The sequence below is a fragment of the Pisolithus orientalis genome (genome assembly GCF_024613125.1).
Source record: "Pisolithus orientalis strain OTSU chromosome Unknown F5J12scaffold_45, whole genome shotgun sequence".
Lineage (NCBI taxonomy): Eukaryota > Fungi > Basidiomycota > Agaricomycetes > Boletales > Pisolithaceae > Pisolithus > Pisolithus orientalis.
The window spans coordinates 217,789-241,099 of NW_026260826.1; the positions used below are offsets into that span (position 1 = coordinate 217,789).

General features: G+C 48.9%; 7 protein-coding genes across 7 annotated transcripts; 3 read left to right on the top strand and 4 right to left on the bottom strand.

Moving 5' to 3' along the window:
• Positions 1 to 4,186: 4,186 nt before the first annotated feature.
• On the bottom strand, positions 4,187 to 4,898 carry F5J12DRAFT_896936 (uncharacterized protein; the record flags this gene model as incomplete). The annotated part of the gene is made up of 4 exons (XM_051747989.1): positions 4,187 to 4,232; positions 4,278 to 4,407; positions 4,465 to 4,567; positions 4,620 to 4,898. 4 exons carry the CDS (start codon positions 4,896 to 4,898, stop codon positions 4,187 to 4,189), a joined length of 558 nt encoding a protein of 185 aa, XP_051595984.1.
• Positions 4,899 to 6,790: 1,892 nt separating this feature from the next.
• On the top strand, positions 6,791 to 8,802 carry F5J12DRAFT_785937 (uncharacterized protein; the record flags this gene model as incomplete). Its single annotated transcript, XM_051743335.1, has 6 exons — positions 6,791 to 6,939; positions 6,986 to 7,353; positions 7,431 to 7,622; positions 7,675 to 8,273; positions 8,313 to 8,499; positions 8,549 to 8,802. 6 exons carry the CDS (start codon positions 6,791 to 6,793, stop codon positions 8,800 to 8,802), a joined length of 1,749 nt encoding a protein of 582 aa, XP_051595985.1.
• A 120-nt stretch (positions 8,803 to 8,922) lies between these two features.
• On the bottom strand, positions 8,923 to 9,381 carry F5J12DRAFT_785938 (uncharacterized protein; the record flags this gene model as incomplete). Its single annotated transcript, XM_051743336.1, has 2 exons — positions 8,923 to 9,129; positions 9,181 to 9,381. 2 exons carry the CDS (start codon positions 9,379 to 9,381, stop codon positions 8,923 to 8,925), a joined length of 408 nt encoding a protein of 135 aa, XP_051595986.1.
• Positions 9,382 to 10,376: 995 nt separating this feature from the next.
• F5J12DRAFT_785939 (uncharacterized protein) lies at positions 10,377 to 12,043 on the top strand (the record flags this gene model as incomplete). The annotated part of the gene is made up of 6 exons (XM_051743337.1): positions 10,377 to 10,734; positions 10,920 to 10,987; positions 11,027 to 11,216; positions 11,263 to 11,459; positions 11,525 to 11,668; positions 11,858 to 12,043. The coding sequence occupies 6 exons, from the start codon at positions 10,377 to 10,379 to the stop codon at positions 12,041 to 12,043; spliced, it is 1,143 nt and encodes a 380-aa protein (XP_051595987.1).
• Positions 12,044 to 12,439: 396 nt separating this feature from the next.
• Positions 12,440 to 13,403, bottom strand: F5J12DRAFT_785940 (uncharacterized protein; the record flags this gene model as incomplete). The annotated part of the gene is made up of 5 exons (XM_051743338.1): positions 12,440 to 12,753; positions 12,816 to 12,953; positions 12,987 to 13,115; positions 13,210 to 13,283; positions 13,354 to 13,403. The coding sequence occupies 5 exons, from the start codon at positions 13,401 to 13,403 to the stop codon at positions 12,440 to 12,442; spliced, it is 705 nt and encodes a 234-aa protein (XP_051595988.1).
• A 3,788-nt stretch (positions 13,404 to 17,191) lies between these two features.
• On the bottom strand, positions 17,192 to 18,961 carry F5J12DRAFT_963038 (thioesterase thiol ester dehydrase-isomerase; the record flags this gene model as incomplete). Its single annotated transcript, XM_051749964.1, has 9 exons — positions 17,192 to 17,506; positions 17,571 to 17,703; positions 17,765 to 17,923; positions 17,981 to 18,006; positions 18,059 to 18,081; positions 18,136 to 18,331; positions 18,387 to 18,494; positions 18,549 to 18,699; positions 18,728 to 18,961. 9 exons carry the CDS (start codon positions 18,959 to 18,961, stop codon positions 17,409 to 17,411), a joined length of 1,128 nt encoding a protein of 375 aa, XP_051595989.1. The 3' UTR covers positions 17,192 to 17,408.
• Positions 18,962 to 20,902: 1,941 nt separating this feature from the next.
• On the top strand, positions 20,903 to 23,084 carry F5J12DRAFT_773432 (amine oxidase; the record flags this gene model as incomplete). The annotated part of the gene is made up of 8 exons (XM_051742283.1): positions 20,903 to 21,311; positions 21,370 to 21,456; positions 21,508 to 21,623; positions 21,803 to 21,838; positions 21,888 to 22,208; positions 22,256 to 22,417; positions 22,471 to 22,735; positions 22,787 to 23,084. 8 exons carry the CDS (start codon positions 20,903 to 20,905, stop codon positions 22,879 to 22,881), a joined length of 1,491 nt encoding a protein of 496 aa, XP_051595990.1. The 3' UTR covers positions 22,882 to 23,084.
• Between the last annotated feature and the right edge of the window lie 227 nt (positions 23,085 to 23,311).

The window sequence follows — 23,311 nt, forward strand, 5'->3', positions numbered from 1 at the left end:
GACTGGTGCGGTTCTCGCCCAGAAGGGTTCAGATGATGAGTGGCACCCGTGTTCGTACCTCTCACAGTCTCTTGTAGGAGCCGAACAGCGCTACCAAGTCTATGACTTGGAGATGTTAGCCGTCATCCAAGCTTTGAAGGCTTTCCGCCCTTACTTATTGTCCCCTGTCGAACCAACTGTGGTCTTCACTGACCATACAAACTTGGAATATTATCGTGAGCCACAGCAGCTTACCCCTTGCCAAGCTAGGTGGGCTGCTACGGTTCAGTCATACCCAATCCGCTTTTCGTGGCAAGCCGGTCACTTGCAGGTACCCGCGGATACCCTTTCCCGCAAGAACGAGTCTGCCGAACCCACCCCTGTGGCCACAGTCCTCCTGCCGGACCTTTGGCTTTCGACGGGGGTGGACACTCCTCAAATTCGACTCGTTTCCCCTACCTTTTCCTTAACAAAAATAATAAAACAACAAAAGATTAACCGGATGATTCGAATATCACGACTACCAGCTCGCATAACACGCTCAAAAGCCAACGAAAAGCCTTACTCTCGCCCAATTGAGGAAGCAACAAAGGAGAGAAGGCCCCCTCAGGTTCGCCCACGTGAGGAATCCATCAAAGGAACCAGGGGTGTATTAGCGGTGTCGAGCGAACTGTACGATCAAATTAAAGAAGACTCACAAAAAAGGAAAAACAAAGACCCGGTCCCCACGAGCAAAGTAACAACCGCCTCCGATGGAACCCAACGCTTCGGCACTACGCGACTTTACATTCCCCCTGAACACCGCCAGCATTGCATGCAAACCTACCATGACCACGAGTCCTCAGGACACCTGGGACAAAAAGCCATGTTCGCTAGAATGAGAAAAGAGGTATGGTGGGATGGTATGGGAAGGGACATAAAGAAGTACGTCGCAGGATGCCCAAAGTGCCAAGGAAGCAAGGTTATCACGCATCCCCCCAATCCCCCAGTAATTCCCCATGAGACCGCTAAAACGGTGCTCCCGTTTCAGCAAATCTCGATGGATTTCATCACGGACCTCCCGGTATCGGGAGATGAAAGGTTTGATTCTATCCTTACGGTCGTAGATCAGGGGCTGTCCAAAGCCGCCCTGTTTGTTCCCTGCCACAAGACAATAGACTCCGAAGGTTTGGCAAAACTGTTTCACCGTTTCATTTATGCCCGATTTGGAATCCCGGAATCGGTGATCTCCGATCACGGACCACAGTTTGCCTCTTCGTTTACCCAGGAACTTTACAAGGCCGTAGGAATCAAAACCAAGCTGTCTACGGGTTACCACCCCCAAACAAACGGAGAAAGTGAACGCGTCAACCAGGAGGTGGAAGGGTACCTACGGTTGTATTGCTCGGAATTCCCTAATTCCTGGAGCAGTAAACTACCTTCCACAGAATTCGCCCACAACTCGCGGATCCACTCAGTGCATCAAATGACTCCGTTTTCCCTCCTGCTTGGCTATGATCCCTCCCCCTACCCTGAAACACGACTTACCCCGGTCCCCTCAGTCGATGAAAGGCTGGAACGACTTGCCGCCAGCCGAGATGTCACGATCCTGGCTCATAAGAAAGCACAGGAACTGATGAAGTCCCACTCAAAAGGGACTTATGTTGCGCCCCAGGTAGGAGATCGCGTTCTCCTGGATACCAGTCACCTGCGCATCAAAAACCAGTGCGATAAAATCGCCCCCCGACGTCTCGGCCCCTTTCTGGTGACTCAGGTCGTTTCCCCTGTCGCCTTCCGATTGGACCTCCCTGAAATGTGGAAGGTACACCCGGTCTTTCACGGGTCTCGGATCTTTCCGTTCATCGAAAACGAGGTATATGGGACTGCGCCTGCAGCTCCTTTACCCAAGTTAGTAGATGATGAAATTGAGTGGGAGGTAGAGTCCATCGTAAATCACAAAACCGATGGTCGACGTGGAAAAAGGAAATATTTGGTCAAGTGGAAAGGGTTCCCTCATTCGTCCAATACGTGGGAACCCGAAGAACACATAAAAGAACACGCTGGAGAAGCCCTCGACCAATACAAACTTGCTCATCACCTCAGAAATTAAATGGATTCACCCCGCTCAGTTAACACGGAAAATGACTATGCCGACCTTCCCTACGACCCAGAATCCCTTCATGACACCGACGACTTCCTCCCACCCATCTCTGCTTATGCCCCAACCTCGCCTCCAACGTCCCCCGCCGGCTTTTATGTATCCCGGATTCTCCTCGCTGGTCTCACAACCTCGCTCGACATCCCCCGCTCTCTCCTGCTCTCTCCGACCGCGTCCACACGCGGGAATCACGATCAAACGCGTCCCCGCCCCCAAGGTCAGAGTCCTCCCAAGTGAGGACAGTAGCCGAAAGGGAAAGGGTAAAGTGCAGGTTGACGATGACTCCGATAGTAACTCAGCCTCTGCCGGTCCCGCCCATGCTCCCAAATCTTCCAACGTTCGCAGCGCCTTCTCTACCTATGCCAACCGAGGTGATCGCGCAGCGCTCGACGTCCTCGCCTCAGTCGCCGCCCTTGCTGGGTCAGACCAGCAAAGACTACCAGTCCCAGCGGCTGAGTACTTGGACATTGTGCGGGCACTTGACATCTTCAACGACAGGGACGGCATTAACGGGTGCACACCAGAACAAGCTAAGTATTTTGGGATGTTGTCTGAGATCTACCGAGCATCAGATGTAATCAACGGAATCATCTCCAAGATACGGACAAGAAAGCTTACCGGAGCCGCCCCGCTGTCGGAGGTCATCATGATCGAGATGCTCGAGAAGGCCTCTTCGGAGATTACCGAAGCTATTACAGGAGGGGCCTATCACCATTTGCGACAACAACAAATTAATGAGTTCCTCGCCCTGCCTGCTTCTCAGATCCTTGACCGGATTATCCCGAAAGAAGCCGTTCCGGAGGAAAAGAAGCTAAAGAACGACGTAATGGATCAGGAGAAGGAAAAGCAGTGGCACGCGATAGAACTAGGGTTTGTTAACTCCGGGGATCTTTTTAAAGAGGTTGGTGCTCGACTAGGAACGGGAACTCACGACTCCGCTTGGGAGGTGCTTCTGCAGGACGCGTCATGGGCTGGGATACACAAACATTATCATAATGCCGTCCACTCCGCCGACCCTCTCCCTGCGACTCCCTTTGTCCCCGTCCCTACAGATCAACTTCGCTACTACTTGGGAGGACAGTCACCGGTACCCCCCGAGCACCCCTTATATCAACACGCCTGTTTCCAGTGTCGTTACCTGGGACATTGGTCCTGTCGCAATGGACGTGGCTCCCGCTTTACTCCGGCCCTCGAGGAACCATCGTCTCCATCGCCATCGTCGCCCATCGCCGGCCGAACACGTTCCCGCGTCTATACTACTCGCCGACCCCTATCCGCCCGTCCTGCGAACGCGCCTTCTGGGCCGTCCTCAAGGGGCTGAGGACCTTAGCGGGGGGGTGATGTTACGCCCCTGCCACAGGTCTTTCCTTTTTTGAGTAATCGCAGTCACGTGCATCATGTGCCTTGTCGCGTCGTTGGTCGTGGTCGTAGTCCTAGGAGTTCGGATGCTGCGGGGTACGTTCGGATCATCTGCTGTCCAGGTATTTCCAATACCTGTCGAGACTCATCATTTATGATCCGTGACGTTCACCACTCTCGTGCCTGTGGAGATGTCCTGATCGTGTTCCTCTCTCTATCCCTATGACTTGTTTATATTGCCTTGATGTTGTATTATAGCTCCGGTGTCCGGCTCCCAGCTGTGCATTGATTGCGCCGCCGGTATAGCCTTCGTTCCCTTCTCTACCCCCATCACTGACACCGTATGACTCTTATTTATTTCAAAGGTTAGTTTGTTGACTGCTGCGGATACGCGTCGCGATGCGCTCCTAGCGACTGGTAGGGTACTCGTACTTAGGGGTATTTAAACCCACGTACTTTACCATGTATCCTCAGCTTTTCGATAGCTTGCAACTGAGCTAATTACTTCGCTTTAATCCTTGTTCTCTCTCCGTGCAAACAACCTTAGGGACTCGCCAGCAGAAGGAACCTCTGTCAGATTCTCACGATAACTCAGCCATAGGGGTTACGACAAGTTCGGCCCATAGACTCCCACCTCGCGCGCTTCGTGCCTATTCCATTTGAAGAAGTCACCGCGCTCGGGCATAACATCCCACACTGCTTCCACATGTCTTATGCAGACTGTTTTGCATACTTCTGGCCCTTTCTTGTTGCTGCCCTGCATTTAAGTTAGTATTGCCCATGGGAGAACTTGGATGCTTACTCTGCCTGGGCTTTGGGTGGCGGCTTTCTCTCATTCCACTCTTTCACCAAACAGGCTGCCTGGTCCAATTCAGCCTTGGTCAATGACTGGACTACCTTCTGAATGGCTGGCTGATAGTGTTTGATCATAGCTGATGTCCTGGGATGTATTCCAGCCTTCACAAGTACTTGCTAGATATCCTTCTTACACTGCAGCTTAATCACCTTTAGGGCCATCCATTTAGAGCCATACTTGACCAGAGTCTTCCATGCATGGGACCGACTGTTGTTATACATCCAGTTCTTGATGGCCTGTAAAATATACTTCACATGACTGCAAGCACATCAAAACTGTCAAGCTTACTGTCTGTTTTCTATTCCATTCATTTTGTTTGCAGCTCTTGTTGGCATCCAGCCATTTGATTTTGTTCCACATGCCCACCATCAGTGAGGCCCTTTTGTTTGTGTCAGCTTCCTTCCAATCATTTAGACCATCTTGGAGGATTTGAAGTTCATCCAGTCTCAGATTTCCCAGTGCAGATTTTGTTGTCTCTGTGCTATCTGAGCTAGATTCCTCATTGGAGGAAAATTCCTCCTCATCTGAGGTATTAACACAATTAGTACTGTGATTGCTACTAGCCATTCTGAATGTTGGAGAAGGTGTTGGGGTTGGTTAGTTGCAGGTAATGTTACCCTCTGTTGAAAGAAAATTTGGAGTCCATTCCTCATAGTTTCTGTCACCCATTCTTGAATAAAGTTCCAAGGGCCGAGTAATGTTCTGGTCATGATACATACCCGTTGTTAGTATGGTCTTGTTCCAGTCAATCAGTACCATGGCCAAACATGGTAAGCCAATTCATCTATCATCCAGTCTGCTACTATATATAGATAAAGTATAGTTTGATCCTGATTGGATCTTCTGACATTGATTATGAGATCCAACTCAAATCATAGTTGTGCCAGGCATCACAATGAGGCATGTATGGTTGAGGCCTGCAGACATCCTGCAAGGACTTGATACTAGACATGGGCAAGTCACAAATCACCTGAGCTGCAGTGGCCACCCCAGTAACCCATTTCACTTGGAAAAAGGTGAAAACAACCAGGGGATCCAAAGAAAAGATGGTCATGCTTACTCTGAGAAAGAAGGCAAGATATGCAACTGGCCATAGCAATGAATCACCTACTAGGGCAGGATCTTTGAGCATCCAGGAACCCAATTTAGTCCAGGGTAATGATGCTGACCTATATTGCTACATGGATGATGCATCACCACCAAGGACATCAAGAATCCCAAAAAGCCAGGTGTGCATTATCAAACATCCTGGTGTTGGCAATGTGTGCCTTGTGGTATTACAGAACAGTTATCTGGAAGAGTGGCTGCCCTATAAGAGTAGATACCTGTCTGTGCTCCTGGACATGGAGGCCCTGCCCAACATCATGGCTTGTTTTGTGTGTAAAGCAGAAGGGGCACCATATAGATGCATGGACTGTGCTCATCACCCATTGTCTTGTAAAACATGTTGCATTGAGCAACACAAACTCAGACTGTTCCATTGGGTACAAAAATGGAATGGAAGATTCTTTGAAGACTTCACTCTACAGCTCATGAGTTCTGGCTTCAACCTATCATCTGTGATGACTGATATCATAGGTTGGTTTGGTGCTACACTTGGGCCATGCCAGAGCACCATGCCTGGCAGGAGAAGGTTCTTGGGAGGATGCTGCCAGCCATGTAGATGAAGAGTGGGAGGACATTGAGGAGAGTCAATGACTGGCACATCTCAACCCACCAGATGATAGAAACTATCTGACAGTTGTGGACACTGGCAGCATGCACTTTTGCAATGTGCAGTATTGCAACTGCCCTGGGTCTGAGGATTCACATCTTCAGCTTACCATGGCTGGCCTATTCCCGGCTATGACTAAGGCACCAAGGATGGCTTTCACTTTCCAGGGACAATGTTGAATGTGGAACCTCTGCCATGAACTATTATAGAAAACTTCAGAGAGTCACCTCAAGTGTGTTTCCTCACCTAGTGCCAGTGAGTGCGATCACCCCTGGCCTACCATATGCCACATCACTCATGCTGGTCAAAGAATAGGTATAGGGAATTGCTCAGGGCATTGAGAATGTGGAGGCTCCTAAAGCTGTTGAAATGGCAGGGATTCCACCAACAGTTGCCTGATCCCCAGGCCGGTGAACTTGTCCTCTTCTGCCCTGCCTGTCCCCAGCCAGGGATCAATGTACCAGATCAGGATATTGATCTCTCTGAGTCCATATTCTATTCATTATTGCAAAGGCATTGTTAGCCTGACTTGTGTAGCTGGTGGTTTGCTAGGACCTTTGTGATGGACAGCAACTTCAAGGCTGAGCATATGCTGCTCAAGAATGCTGCCAAAGAGGTCTGGCTCATGGATGGAAATGGCTTCATGGTCACATCAGCTCCATACAAGGAATATTTGACCAGGACCATAAATTGAATAGAAGTTGGTGCACCATGATCTCTCCAAAGGCACCAGACTGATTGAGTCATGCAGAAATCTGACTGCAATAACCACTGGGCTGTTAATCAAGCAAATGCACAAAGGAATAAGGAATTGACTGGGATTGGTGGATGTGCCTGTGTGAGGCATGGCTATTTTGTACCTCATGCAGTGGTCAACTTTCAGAAGGGAGAGCAGTATGCACCAATTCATAGTCCCTGGTCATGACTAACAATATAGCAGGCAGGTCAATATGGATTATGCTCTGGTCCATGCTGTGCACCATGGATTGGACCCCTGGCAACCGGTCATAACCTTTTATGACATCAATTGTCAGTATAGCAAGAACTTGGCCTGCTGGCTTGAGGAAAATAGATATCTCTCTCTGCCTTCTGGATTACAGATTCAGCCCAGCATTGGACTATGGCATGTCCATGGCCATCAGACAGAGTGCTTCACCAGATATGCTCCAAACTTTATTCCAGGTGCTGGCTGGGTGGATGGTGAAATCATGGAGACCCTCTGGTCTTCTCTCAACATAATCTCACCATCAGCCTGGGGAATGGTGACAGCACACCATCAGGAGTTGCTGGACTTCCAAATGAATGATAGTAACTTCCTCAAAATGATATGGATGCATATGTCATCACAGTACCTGGTTGACCATTGCCTGATTACTTGCACATAGCATGGGCATTGAAACAGAAGTTCAAGGTTTCCAAGCAGTCATTAGCAACAATCCAAGATAAATTCAACGAGTTGGATAGCAAGGTACTGGATGGCTTGCATCAGTTATGGGTGGAACAAGAACTTGTGGTGCAGTCATGCTGGCAGAATACTCCACAGGCCATGGACATATATGAAGTCTGGCTGGAGAAGGGTAAGGGGGCCAACTGTATCATCTGTCCCATAACTTACATACATCATGGTAGCACCCACCATGAAAGCCATTGAGATTGACCTAATCCATAACAACCATTCATTCAGCAGCTCACATGGTTCAGCTACTTGGATTGCATGGGCATTAAAGGTTGAGCAGGCTCAAATAGTGCTTGCTATGGATACACAACAGATGGACACCAGGGAAACAGAGGCAGACTGGTTGTCGATTTTGCGCCAGCAAGACCAGTTGCAATCACAGATTGATGCACTAGTACATAGAGCAGCCCAGTTCATCGGAAATGACTGGCAAGTTAACCCCAGGCAAAGGACCAGAAGTATAGCCCCATTTGATGGGGACAGTAATGATGAAACTGATGATCCATTCCTCCCTGATTGTCCTGGTCACCAGGAGGTCAGCGATGTTCCACTGCCATCATATATCAGAGTACAGTATTTCCATGACATTGGCCTCAGCAGTCTTGTGGAACAGGAAATACATCTGAGACAGGGCCAGGCAAATGATGCATTGCATGAATTGTGTCTGGCCCTCATGGACAAGGCCATGATATTTTGTACAGATGTCTGGAAAGGAGGGAACTACAAAATGACAACCTGTGCATGGGGGTGGATATCCAATGCAGAGACAATGGTTCAGCAGCATGCTGCCATCTATTGCCAGTGCTGAAAGCAACTCATTGCACTGGGGGCTGGGGAGGACATTCTTGGCAAATACCAAGAATTGAATAGGGCAGACCTGACTGTGAGTGCCACAATTGCAGACCCAAATGCAAGAGGTCATTGCAACAACACTCTGGCCTGGTTTTGGACCATGGACCTTCCCTGGGATTCTGCCAAGAATGACAGGATGTCAGAATGTAGGCAGATCAATTGGGCTTGTGTGATATACTGACTGAATTATCACAGTTTATCAAGTCAACTGGCTGTGTACAAAAGCACTACAGGATCACTGGGAAGAAGAGCTAGAGTTACTCACACTGGAGACTGGGTGGACACAGAAATTCTTCTTACACAAGGAGAAATTCTGGAGTGGCTGGCATATGGAGGCATTGGCAGTGGGCAATACTGGCTTCACATGTTATACAGCTAGGCAGTCCCAGATGTATCAGGATTTAGCCAGAACACTAGGATGTACTTCAAGATATGAATTGGAAGAGTAATGTGCATATATCTCTAGATAGTATGAAACTGGGGAAATTACATATCAAGGTTCTAATGAGATGTGTAATGAGGACAGCACCCTACTTATTGGTGGCTCCCAACTGGGTAACTGAATTGACTCAGAAGTCCTCAAGCTGGTCCTGTACTTGTCCAAGCCTGTCAAAAAGGGTGAGCTGTTCACTGCAGAATTCCACCACACCATGGAGCTGGTGAATCTCCTCCTCCTCCTGATGGATCATCTCATCACAGCTTTCAATCAACTGGCCAATGCTGTCTGATGGCATCTGGTCCATCTCACACAGCAGTGGGAGACTGTCTTTTCCTTCCTATGGCATGGATGGATTCAATGGAATGATTGAAAGATGACCACTGCACACCTCAACCCCAACAAAGAATTCCTTGGCCTCCTGCACAACTTCCTCCAATGACCAATGATCATACCCATCCAGATGGGTAGGGTCCCTTGTCCACCAGGTATGTGGCATAGGACCAGTGTGGATCATACATCTCACCTCTCCTCTTTTGACCTGCAACACATTCAACTCCATGATGTGTGCCAGCAGGGCAGTCTCTCCCATATTTTGTATGGCCATCTACCAAAGCAGTTCATTGGCAACATATGGAACCTTCATGATTGTCCCATATGAGTTGCAGGTAGCCAGGGCCTGCTTCAATATATGCTGTGGAAAAGTGCATGACACAGCAAACCAGCATCCATTTCAACAAACTCACTGTTTCCACCTGAACCTGCTGATACCAGTCATCTGGCAGTCAATTGCTTGGGTTGTTGGCCTGCTGCAAAGCATATGTGAACCATCTAAATCAGACACCTATGTATTGGATTATCATGGAGAGGTAGGATAGATTAGCAGTCCTGACATCCATGGTGATTTGGAGTAGAGTTGGATCGGATGCAAATGTTATTACATAGCAATGTGGCTGACACATGTGATGACTGCAAGATAAGAGATCATCAATAATCACATCCCAGGAGGCCAGAATAGCAAGTGGCCTATCCTGGCACAGCAGTTATCATGGGCCAAGTGGCTGGATATCAATCTGAACAAGACCGATGTTGATCCCATAGTGTGTCTATGCATTACTGGCACCACCAGACCAGTACTGGGAAAGGCAGCATTACATTTTCTAAATGGCTGTGGAATAGGCAATTAGTTGGAAAGGCCCCAGGCTATCATCCAATGCTTGTGGACAGTGTATAATGAAAGGTCCACATGCTGAAATATGACCAGTGTGGTAGGAAGTGTAGCTAGTGCCAGACCCGTAGCAGAACATTGTATCCATGCATTACTGGCACTGTCAGACCTGTACTAGAAAAGGCTGCATTGTGTTTTCTCAATGGCTGTGGAGTACAAAATTAGGTTGAAAGGCCCCAGTCCATCATCTAATGCTTTGGCATGGTGTATAAAGGAACATGAACACCACAAATTGGAACTGGTGTGGTAGGAAGTGTAGCTAGCACTGGAGCCATAGCAGAACTTGCCATCTATTGCCTCTATCTTGGTACCCATACCATGCTGGAATAATATGTGGAAGCCAGAGGTACTATGCCACCATGGTGGCACCTGTTTTCAAAGGCCAGAATGGTCATTTACCAATGCTGTGTAACCATGGCAGCTTCACTATGGTCTGGAAAACACCAGCATACATAGCCACAGTTCCATACTACACACTACAGCTACCAGATAACCCATCATCAACACCATGCTCACTATATCATCTTCCATTCTTAATGGCAATAAATCACAGTGCCACCCAGGATATTACACACTATATGCACCAGGAATTTTCCAGTCAAACCTTACTGGGACCAAATGCCCCCAAACCAGATCCTCCACTCTACATTCCAACACACAGCATTGTTGCTATGAATCAGACAGTGGCCAGCATGCATGTGGCATACAATAATAGAAGTAAGCTGATGTCCCAGCTGAATGTAAAGTCAAATGTAAATTGTATTGCAGAGCAAAGTGGCATTGATCTGATTTGGCTTTCTGAGCACCTTTCAGCTATGGAATTGGGGGTTGATGAAACCTGGAGGCAGGCCACCTGGCAGCACATCCATCAAGTCTCACTGGCTTTGTGGATGAACCTACAGTAATCCTTGGTACTGGCAATACCATTGCATTGTGGTACCTTCCCAGTGCCATCACCAATGATTTGCAAGTCAGTTCAAACATTTCCTTTACACTCTATACTATTCAGGCATCCCTGCAGACACACATGCTTGCCACTCTGGACCCCCTTCACCACGCAATGTCCAAGAGTATGACAAGTGGCTCCTGGTGGAAAAATGCTGAATATTTCAATCACACTTCATGGTCACCAGGGTGCCTGGAGTTTTCCCTGGCCAGGCACCAACAGGGGCATATGGTATGGCTATATTACCTCAGGGGTATGTCTCTCAAGTGGTATCCAGACCATGAACTTTTCCCCATCAGTTTCTGCTGACCTACAGATGGATGCCAGTTGTGAATGGTCCCAGCAGTCTTACCTCCCAGCTGCCATCCTCTCTGGTGCACTTTCAATTATGCACCCAGGCCTGTATGACACTGGAAGGCAAGCCATGCAGTCATTGGACACATGGTTGAGTCAGCATAACCAAGATATGCATGATGCCTTGCAGCACTGGCCATTGGTTTTTACTAATGTTTCCATAATCTCTAACTGACCACACCCTTTCACTGGGACCCACACTCACAGTCCAATTGGTATGACATGCTGGTCACAGTTGGTGATTATGAAGATTGTGTATTGGATATCCCCATGCTTGGCCTTCAGTTCCTTTACAAACCTGGCACTGTAGTTGCATTTTCTGGCAGGCTTCTTCAACATGGGGCTAGTTCTGTGGGTGGGAACTGATGTTGCTTTGCCTACTACACGAGGGACAACATACACAATTGGATAGGGATACCCCATGGGGATTGGATGAGAGTTCAGAATGTCCAGACTTGGTTGATGCCTGCAGGTCTGGTGGGACATTCCATATAACCTACACTTATCCAATAGGGGGTCCATGTAAAGGTAGTTCTATAGATATTATATGCCATCCTGAGCCAAGTTATTTTCCATATACCTCCCCCAAATATCAACTATGGCTGGCCTGTAATTGGCAGAACACTTCAACTTGAGTCCAAATCCAGTCAGATGGCCCACTGGGAGATTGGCTTGCTTGTTGTGCACAAGACCATGGCATATGTGCCAGACCACATGGATTGGTGATCATAATACACAGGCTGATTCAAGACAGATGGGACACTGTATTGTGGGCCTCCCATACACCATGAAACACTGGAGTATTCATCCAGCCTGTCCTATGGGATCATAATATCTGGGCCCTCCCTAAGGACACAGTACAATGGACTATAAGCCCTCCATAGTACATGGGCACTCCTATTTGGGCTGAGGCCAATGTGCACAGCACTACTGAAATATGCTCCTACCATTCCAAATGGAACACTGCAGGTCCAGCCATGCCTTATTGCATGGGCCACTGATATATAAGCCCCATAGACAATAGCTTCCCAGCTGAGCCAATATATATGGGACACTATTTGTATGGCTCATCCATTCACCAGGGGATGCCAAAAGACTAGCCCATCATCTAAACTGGTAACATTAAGTGGCCTTCACTGGGCATCCATGCCAATCAACTACCATAGGCTGGGCATCTGTCCCAGGTCCCCTATCATAAGGCTGGTATGTGTCCCAGGTTATGGTCATCAACTGGGAATTTGGCCCAGCTGACTGGACTTTGCCAGAACATATACCAACCCAATAGAATCCCACTGGAGTGCCTTCTGAACCACTGTAAATAGCCCAGAGGGTGTCATCCATCCTGGCCAACTGGAGTTGGTTCAGAATTGATGCCAAACAACTGCCACCAGCCCTGGACCTGTGCTGGCCCACTATATTGTGGCTTGTAGGTGTCCCTAGGTCATGGTCATCAACTGGGAATTTAACCCAGCTGACTGGATTTGGCCAGAATATATACTGGCCCAATACCATCCCACTGGAATGCCATCTGAACCACTGTAAATAGCCTGGAGTTTGTGATCCATCCCAGCCAACTGGAGGTAGTTAGGAATTGATGCCAACCAACTGTCACTGGCCTTGGCCCCCTGCTGGTCCCCTAGATTCAGCCCAGTAGATATCCCAAGCTCACTGGCAATAACATGGGATCTGACCCAGCTAACTGGAAATGTCAGGAAGTCATACTGGCCCAATCGAATCCCACTAGTGTTCTTTCTGAACCACTGGAAATATCCTGGAGGCTGTGATCCATCCAGCCCACCTGGAACTAGATGAGCATTCATGCCCACAAACCACCACCAGCTTATCCTCTATTCTGGCATATTTGCACTATACTGGTATGGATCCTGGCTTACTAATACCTGCATGAAAGCTGGCTAGCTGTATATTCCAACTACCCACTATAATCCAGGCACCCATCACAGCCCACCTGCATAAGGCCAGTATGTGTCCCAGCATACTAGAAGTGGCTGTAACTCATACTGGCCCAATGGATGTACAGTGGTATGCCTTCCAACCCACTGGAAATAGTGTGGTGGCTGTCATCCATACTGGCCAACTGGAATTAGCTCAGCATCCATGCCAACTGACCATCACCACCTTAGCATCTGTGCCAGCCCACTAGCATAAGACTGGTATGATTGCTGGCTTATTGGCATTATCCTGGCATTTGTCCCAGCTTACTGGAATTAGCCTGGCATTCATAGCAACCCAATAGAATTACAGTGGAATGCCTTCTGACCCACTGGCAGTCACTGACACATGCTGGGCCCATGCCAGTGAGCCCAGACCAGGTTAGTACCAGACCTTTCCCAACTTGCCAGAATCCATGCCAGGATTATCCAGGCAAGATGTATATAGTAGTAACCCCTCAGCCACACTGTGTAGTATGGTGACATCCAATGATCATGGCTATGCTGTGTGACACAATGACAACTCAGAGATGGGCTCAACTTTAGCCAGTCTGTGCAACATGGCCAATTGTCAACCTCATTTGGTCATATGATACAGTACAAAGTAGGTACATTATGTGGTGATGCTATCCATGAGATTACTGATGGGCCCATCTTTATGTTGTGACAATATAAATAACATTACTGAAGGGCCTGTCCATATGTTGTGACTCTATTAAATGATATTAGTGACAGGCCCATCTTTATGTTTTGACAGGGTACATCTTACTGGGGCTGGGCCTGCCCATATGTTGTGACAATATAAATAATACTACTGAAGGGCCTGTCCATATGTGGTGATGCTATACATGAGATTACTGACAGGCCCATCTTTATGTCTCATCAGAGGTACATCTTACTGTGGACAGGCCCATCCATATGTTGCATAATACTACTGATGGGCCCAACCTTATGTTGTGACTCTATTAAATGATACTAGTGATGGGCCTGTCTTTATGTTGCAACAGGGGTACAGCTTATTATGAACAGGCCTGTCCAGATGTTGCGACACCATAAATGATATTACTCCCAGGCCCATCCATATGTTGCCAACTTTGTATTCTAATCATAGATGGGCCCATCCTTATGTTGTGACCCTCTCCATGTTATGATAGGCAGGCCTGCCTTGATGTTGCAACAGGGGTGTCACCTACCAGGATGGGCCCATCCATGTCTTACAGCAACTCAGTATACTTAATTGGTCATGGGCCCATCTAAATGTTTCAACATCCTTACCCACCACAGGCCCTCCCATATGTTGTGGTAATGCACTTACAGGCCCATACATATGTTGCTCTCACTTTAGTCCCTCAGGCCTGTCCATGTGTACTGGCTAATCTATTTAGGTGGGCCCATCTCAGGGTCTATATAAGTGTTGGTGTTTTGGTGCACAGGCTGCCCATGTGTTGTGACTAAATGTGACTACACTATGTGACATTCAAAAAGGGTTGTTGCCTGCACAAACTTTCATGGTGCTATTTCCTGAAGGGGCAAGTTCTGGATGACACTTGGATGTCCATAGGAAGCTGATGATAATATCATCAACAGTCTTGCGTGATCCTCTGTGGTATGTCCCAGTTGGGTGTCAGTCACAACAAAGCAGGTACGGCCTGATTCGGAGATTATAAAATCAGCATTCGGAGTTTCCAACTATCATGTCTCTCCTCCGTCCACAATGTTCCCGACGACAACGTGAATGAGTGCATGAAACATCCTTTCGTCCTCCTAAGGCACTCAGAATCTCGGGACTATTGGGTTACTTTGGTCTACGGTGGCCTTCTTCAAACCGCCGTCACGAACAAATCAAACATTCATGGTACTTGGGGTCCCGGAGCCGACGCAACACCGCGCCTGAACAGGAGTCGACCCAAGTTGCGCACTATGCTTGAAGCTGCTTGGAATGACAAGACCTATCATGGCATTTGCAACTTGGGTCAGTTCGACTCCTCCGTTTGCTCCATTAACCCTCTCTCCAGATATGCTTCGAGTACCTAAATCCATGGTCTTGGAAAGTTCTAAAGCACAGTGTCTGTTGTGTGTCCGTCCACTTACTGATGACAATCCCCAGCAAGTCAGCGGATCCAAAAGGGGGGTGAGCTACATTCCACATCCATCTCCCCATAATATCGCAGGCAGGCTATGGATACCTCTTGTGAGTAGCTGGAGCGTAACAACAAAGCATCTCGTCTTTGTAAACCTAAAGACGGGTCCGACGAACAGAATTTGGCGTAGTACATGGCGATGTACTATGTTAAGTTCCGTTCTGTCGTCTACAGCTCTACAGCCGGGGAGTTACGCCTCCTGTTTGAAGTACGTCCTTTGTCATGCAATCTCCGGTTTATCCTATCCAGCTTTTCAGGGAAGGTGTTGTAGTGCTGTATACGAACTCCGACTATCTGACAATAATATTGGCTATCCGCCTTGGGATGACGTGCCAACTGAGATACTGACAGAAAGGCAGGAACCTACAGCTGCGAATTACGGTACTCCGTGTTGTGTATTCTTTGCGGCTGTTTTCTACACGCGCCGCGGATACCTGTCTCCTGGGTTAGGCCTCGGGGAGCTTGGAAGTCGCTCTCGAGCAGAGCAAGAGAGAGGATTTCTCAGGTGTTCGCATTTCGGACATTACAGTTCAATCAGACACATCGCCAATTTGCCCTCGACCGCAGCATTCGGGGTTGGTATGATCTAGCCTTGTTGCCTGTTGTTGTACCTTGCTCGAGACTCATTGCAAACAGACGTCTACCAGTCGAGACACCGGGCAGAAATACAACCAACTTCATTTTGGGTGTAGATCTATCGAGTCAAATCACGCACAGAACAAACCTCGTATCCGCTGTGCGTTAATGTGTTGCTGAGAGAACGCCAACCTCGGGCCGCAATGATGCCCAAATATCGACATGTTCCATATACGTGCGATGATGTTCGCACCTGGTATGAAACCGGAGGTCATTCAGTGGTTCATCTCCCCATGCTTGCAACCCTGCATGATGTGAGTATTCAAGGCGCCACATCAATAATATTCGTAAGGAACAGACTCCGTGGACCCAAATCGTATTCAAGGAGCAGCATCAAATGCAGGGGGCGCAAGAGGTCCTAGGTTTCAGCAGCCAAAGTGGGGTTGATGGACCGTCCAATCCACACTTGGGGCACTGCAAAAATGACACGCAGTGTATCTGCTAGGTAATGATTGTGCGGATATACTAAACTAGAAAAGCGTCATTAGCCAGGACCCACAAGGGAATGCTTGAACCCTAAACACATGTGGGCGTGAACCTACGAGCGCGTATCAAACCTTGGCGAGCGCGTGCTTATTTTCCCAGGCTTTCTGCGCTCTTAGGGGGAAGAGTTTTCCAACAAAGTATCCCCCTATCACGTATCAAGAAACCTTACCATGAACGTGCCTGAGTTTGTATGCAAGTCCGCGGGCTCAGTTGTACTCCCCGGGACACGCGGCGACACGCCACAGACAGTGCTTGAAGGGCGGCACAGATTCGGCGCCTCTCGGTCATGGGTGGCCGTAATCTGACGTTCACCCACCTCGTAAAGCCCCCTTCCTCCAGATCACTGGTCGGGCGTGCCTTGCGCTTGCGGGCGTTTCTGCGGAACGATGACGCCCCCTGATTCTGGATGTGGATTGATCTGCTGCATAGAGGTCCTCCGGATCGGAGCACGTCCTCTCGATGTTCGCACAACACTAGCAGTGGACCAAAAGCCCGCCGTCCCGCCTGGAAGCGGTGCATCACTCAGGTATGGACAACCAATCGAACTCACCAATACGATCGAATCGCATTCTAGCTTGCTTGATGACACTAGTGGAATAGAGCCTGCTTGAGATCTTAACTGTTACAAGAGCAACTTTGAGTTGTGCGTCACATGACTAAGCCAGGACTTCGTGGAGTTGCTAACCGCACCCCGCCAAGACTTCAACGTACTATGACTTCCATACAGCTACGGTTGTGTTTAACAGCCCATATAAATAACAATCTGAACATATTTACTTCTCGCTGGAAGTTAGTACATTTTCAACACATCTCCACCCAGTAAATGAATGTTACCTGTGGCGGAGGAACATTGTACCCCGCGCCAAACTCCAACTTAGTTCATGATCGTTGTTCGCCTTCTAGTGTCCGAATCCTCTTTCCCCTGATCTGTGCACCCAACTCCAGTGCTCTCTTACCCTCCAGCCACAACATTGCCTCTACGCATGCATCCAAGACAACACCGTCAATCGCGATAGCACAGTAAACAACTAAGTACATTACCTTGGTATGTTTTCGGAACGATAATTCTCGGCGTCGACTTGCCATCGTCCCGGGCCCATGTAAACCGGAAATCATTCGTAGTTTCCTCATGCCCTGTTTGCACATTGACCACACTAGCTACGACGCGGACATGCTATCACGTACACAATATGGTCAGTATGCTTGGGTAAAAAATCACACATCAGTCACCATACCACAGTAGCTGGAATTTCCCCCGGTAGGCTTGTGTGGAGGATTTGCGACCGTAGGCGCAGAATTGACCCGATGGGAACAGGTTGCGTGAACGAGATCCCATCCAACGAGTGGAAAGTGACGTGTGAACGCATGAAGAAGCAGGCATTTGCAAAACCGAGCTAGGGATACATCAAATGTTTGTGCTAGGGAAACCGTCAAAATGATGCACTCCTCACCTCATATGCGAGGCGCATGAGATATCCTAGACAATAGGAATGATGAGGCCACTTATATTGCGCACAGGAACACCTCACCTCCGAACACTTTCTGGTGAACGCTACGGGTACATTAGCAGATTGTCTCTGATGCTCATGCATTTGGCTTAACTTACTTGCGTTCTTGGGGGAACATTAGCATTGTTTTTTCCAACAAGGTGTCCCCCATCCACACCCTGTCACCTCGCACCAAAGAATCGTCTTCTTGGCCACACTTTAGATATGTCGTGTGCAACTCCGCTGCTTCAGCTGAGCTTGGCGGGACACGTGACAGTGCTTGAAGGGCAGCGTATTTCCTCCGATCTTTCGAGCCTTTTCGTGTCATGAACACTCAAAACGGACGGGAAAAGTATCACAAGAGACTGACTTTCACCTATCTTATAAAGCGCTTCTTCCTCCGGAGTTCTGATTATCAGCGGGACGACTGGATGTGCCTTGTGCGTGCGAGCGTTTCTGCAAACCATGGAGAATCGGCCTGTACGCAGATTTGTTAAGTCTAGCACAGAAGACAAAAGAGGTGTGTTCACACCAAGCATCAGTGTCTCCTCTCCTCCATCTGGACTAAGCGCCTCCATTTTGACGGCGACTTCCATGGAACTTTTACCAGTGTATATTACTTGACCACTAAGACGAGTGTCCCTGACAGGATAGAGGGAGGCAAGCATATCTAGCCTACCCGCCTTGAATTAGTGCACCAGACCATCAAACATGAACCCACCTCTCGACAGAAGCCGTGACAATGTAAAACCCTCTCTCTTGCAGGCGACCCAAAGTTTCCACGCTCGGGCCGAGCATGTGCTTATATGCAATTGACCCAGCAAGCGAGTCAAGGTGCTCCATGAGCATACCAGTGCGCAACCCGCCAGACGCGTTCATATACTGCTCAAACAACTCTGGCGACGAAGCAAAGGGAAGGACGATCTGGGAGTAGGTGTCGTGCATACACCTGGGAGGCATCGACTCAGAGGGCGGAGGCGGTGGAATTTCGGACGTGGATACCGAAGTTTGTTGCGTCGTTGAGGAGGGCTTCGGACCAAAGACCTGGCTTCCTGATGGGCACGATACTACGTAGCGGTGGGACAATATTAAGTTTGTTTCTGTTTCAGGGGGGGGTGGGGGGGGAAGTTGCGAACCTGTGGTAGGCTGGGTTGGACCGCTCCCCTTGACGGGTTTAGAGACTATCGCTACTTTTTAGTGAGCCTACACTCACTGACAACCCGCAACAACCGGTCCATCGTGTCAATGTCTCGTGTTTCCGAGGCTGCCTTGGCTTCCGTGGTACGTGCATCCTGCAATCTGCAAGACGAGGAGGATATCGCACGGCGTCCAAGTAGCGGCGTGTCTCGAAGCGGCAGGGTAGAAAGGTTCCGCGACAGAGAGCGAGTATGAAAGGCGTTGCGCAACGTCAACATTATTTGCGATAGAAGTGAAGCAGGGCGTCAACTGACAAATTAGCAGTTGTGCTCGACAGTCGCCGATTTACGAAGTGACAACCAAGTATACTACGGCCGCCGTGTTGAACTCGACGAAATCTTTTCTGACAGTCGATAAACTCTCGTTAACTATGCACTGCGTGCTATAATATGTCTCAGAGGTAACCGGTGAAGTCTCTTTAGTGGCCATTTCGTGTCACTTCATGTCATGATCATCCCACCTACATCTGGGAAGCAGCTACGCGGCGCGGCTGTTAACAGCTCTTTCGCACTTGAGCGAGCCCTCTCATTGGCCAACAAGTGTCTTAGCGAGTCTTACGACAAGTCACTTCCAAACGGAGGCAGGTATAACCTGCTCATTCCCTCGGGTAGTTTTGCAGATGTAGCATCTGACATCCGAAGAGTCAGGCAGGAACTTGAATGTTGAGAGTGGCAATAATGCTGTTGTGGGGCGCTAAGCATTTACAGGCTAGAGTAAGTTGAATCCGGCATAGCGCATAACCTTGTATAACGCAACATTCCAGTATGCAGAGGTCCGGCAGTCCAGCTTTCACTGTGCCGGTTTGGAGCTCCCGCTCTCACTGTCGAGAGACTTATCTCAGTAGTGCTTCAGCCACAATAGCGCAACAGAATGCTGGACGGCGCAGGCGCATGTTGCGGGCAACTCACATTTGACACTGAACCGAACGGGACATGCATATGGATGCAAGCGTCCGCTGTAACTCAGAAAGGGGTTGTTCTGCAATGAGTCCCATGACTGGCGACTGTCATGTGGTACTCGCGGAAGCGGGGAAGCTCGTTCGATATTTGACAGCTTGCGGGGAAGCTTCCACAATTAGTGCAGCGTTTCGCATCACTGATCGGCAGCCATCACATGCCTTAATTAGCGTCGTCTTTGGCTTGCATGCGAATGCAGGTATTAGTTTTCTTCGACCTCATGGTGGATGACCTTGAAGCAATTTCTATAGGTATGCAGCCCGCGAGGGTCTAGACCAAGTCATGGTTTGTCGGAGGCTGAGCCCAAATCCCAATACTGGCGATGGTATCGTTATCATAATTCATCTCACGGCCGAGCCTCGCGGATGATCAGGAGGGCGCTGACGATACATTCACGTATACTCGAACTCACACGAAGGGCAAGCGGGGGGTGTGAGTGGGGCGTGCCGTGCCCGCCAGGAAGTCGCATACGGCATACAATTCAGTATTTTCAACAATTGCCAGCTTTCTCGTCCAAGCCTGACCCCTAAATTCGCAAGACTCAAGGCTCAGGGCTCCAAAACCTTGAGTTGCTAGTATGGCACCCTAACAAGCGGGGAGCTATTCCATACAAGTCCAAGCTGCCCGATATCTGATCAGCTGACTGCAGTAATCGTCGCTTGCAGAACCTATAAAATGGTCGACGCAGAGAGCAGTACTGCGTGCCAACGCGTGCCCTCTTCTCCTGCCTACTATGTCCCGGTTCAGAGTCTCTCTTGCAACCATTCTCCTAAGCCTCCTTGGTGGCGCGGTTGCCCAAGATGTCAATGCCACTAGGTGTCAAGCCGACCTCACGCCCGCCGGAGCACCCCCAAATAACACCAAGGTCCTCATCCTTGGTGGTGGTATGGCCGGCGTCATAGCAGCCCGTACACTTCATGAGCAGGGTATCGACGACTTCGTGATTGTGGAAGCCAAACACGTGTTTGGGGGGCGTATGGCGAAGAAGACATTCGGTGTCAACGGATCCGAATACGTCATTGAGAAGGGAGCAAACTGGATCCATGGAACCCAAACAGGTAGTGGACCCGCTAATCCCGTCTGGCTGCTGGCGCAGAAACACAACTTGTCGATGGTAGAGAGTAATTTGTTTACGGACATAAGTGTGTTCGGCGTTTATGTTCTTCATCTTCGTGGATCGTGCTCATTTTGCTGCAATAGCGTTCTTCGATTACAACGGGCCTAACAACTACTCCGAAACGTTCGAGGCGTCATTGGCCGCCTTCGACAGCGCCAGGGCCCTTGCGGGTGCGGGAGATCATTTTAGTGCTCTCATAGGCTCCTGACGATATAAAATAGGGCAACGGTGGCAGGAGAACAAAACTGATCTGGATCTCAGATCAGCCTATAATTATTTGGGCATCGCTCCAAAGACGCCGCAAGAGGAGGCTTGCGAGTACTATCAGATCGATTATGTATGTGTGTTCATCTTCAATAATAATTTTAGACTGATACCCGCTTCAGGAATGCAAGTCTTGTTGTTCCTTTTACTTCGTTCGTCTGAGCTGATCCCTTCTCTCTGGATCGGAATTTAGATGCACAGGCAAGCTGAGTTACTTGCCGTGAGTGCTGGAGATATTGACCATTCTCATAGGATGCCTCGCAAACGTCAACACTGGCCGCTGCTTGGGTGAGTACCCACTGACGCTTATATGTCTCTCCTGTCTAATGGAAGATAGAATTACAACTACACCTTTGATCCCGAAGCTGGAGGCTATTCGGATGTGGACATGCTGTCCGTGGACCCGCGTGGCATTGCATGTATTGTCCAAGCGGAAGCTGCTACCTTCCTCAATACGAGTCAGGTCCTCTTCAGCCAGATTGTCAAGACCATTCAATACAATCAGAATGGAGTGACCGTACAGACAACAGATGGATACACCCTCACTGCAGATCATGCACTGGTTACGTTTAGCGCCGGCGTGTTGCAAAACACTGACGTCGTCTTCGACCCCGCGCTCCCGGACTGGAAACGAGAGGCTATTAGTAGCATAGAAATGGTAAGACGATCAATCACCCAGGGACATTTCGCTGATGTCCAAACTAGCCGGTGTACACCAAGATCTTCTTGCAATTCAAGGAAAAATTCTGGTTCGACACTGGGATAGGACTCTATGCCGATCAGCAAAAAGGCAGGTATCCGGTGTGGGAGAGTTTAGATCATCCGGACCTTTACCCCGGCTCCGGGATCATCTTCGTTACTGTGACGGTAAGTTTGTCGTTGGCAATTATGCACATATTTCCTTGGCTCATAAGATCAAGGGTGATTATGCGAATTATCTCGAGCAACTCAACAAAAACATTACGCAAGTGCAGTTAGAGGTAATGGAGGTTCTTCGGAGGATGTACCCTAATGCCCCCGATCCAATCGATATCTGGTTGCCTATCTGGGGCAGAGCTCCCCTGTTCCGCGGCTCGTACTCTAACTGGGGAGCGTCCTTCGTACCTCAACACTCGTACAATTTGAGTGCTCCGGTAAACGGTCACCTTTGGTTTGCAGGTGAAGCTACCAGCCTTAAGTACTTCGGTTAGTCTCGATCTCTCCTCCGTGGCTATCCGCTAACCACGTAGGGTGTAGGTTTCTTGCATGGCGCATACTTGGAGGGCCAGAACGCGGCGACCAACATCGCTGCATGTATTAACAACCCGCAGCGTTGCCCGTCTAGTACATGATGCCACAGTTCGGAATGTCCGGTCCTACCCAGGTAGCTTGCAATGGGCATCTTCGAGATTCTTTCAGCTGCATAGTAGGCGTGGAAATGTTTCTCTGCATTCGCTCACGCACCTCCTGTAACATTGTAACGTTGCGCTACGATGACAATGACCCAATGCTTTTTTCTGTACAACACTACTCTGTACAATCGAACTTTTTTGATCCTTTCTTCCACTTGTCTGAAACATGGTGCCGAACATTTGAAAGGGGTTGTTGACTGCGCTAACTTACATGGTGCTATTTTTCTAAGGGGTCTGAATATTAAGTCCTGCACGACACTGGATGTCCATACGAAGCTGACAATAATACCATCAACGTCCTGTATGATCCTCTGTAGTACGTCCTGTTAGGTGTTAGCAAGGTGTTAGTCACGACAAAGTGGCACGACTT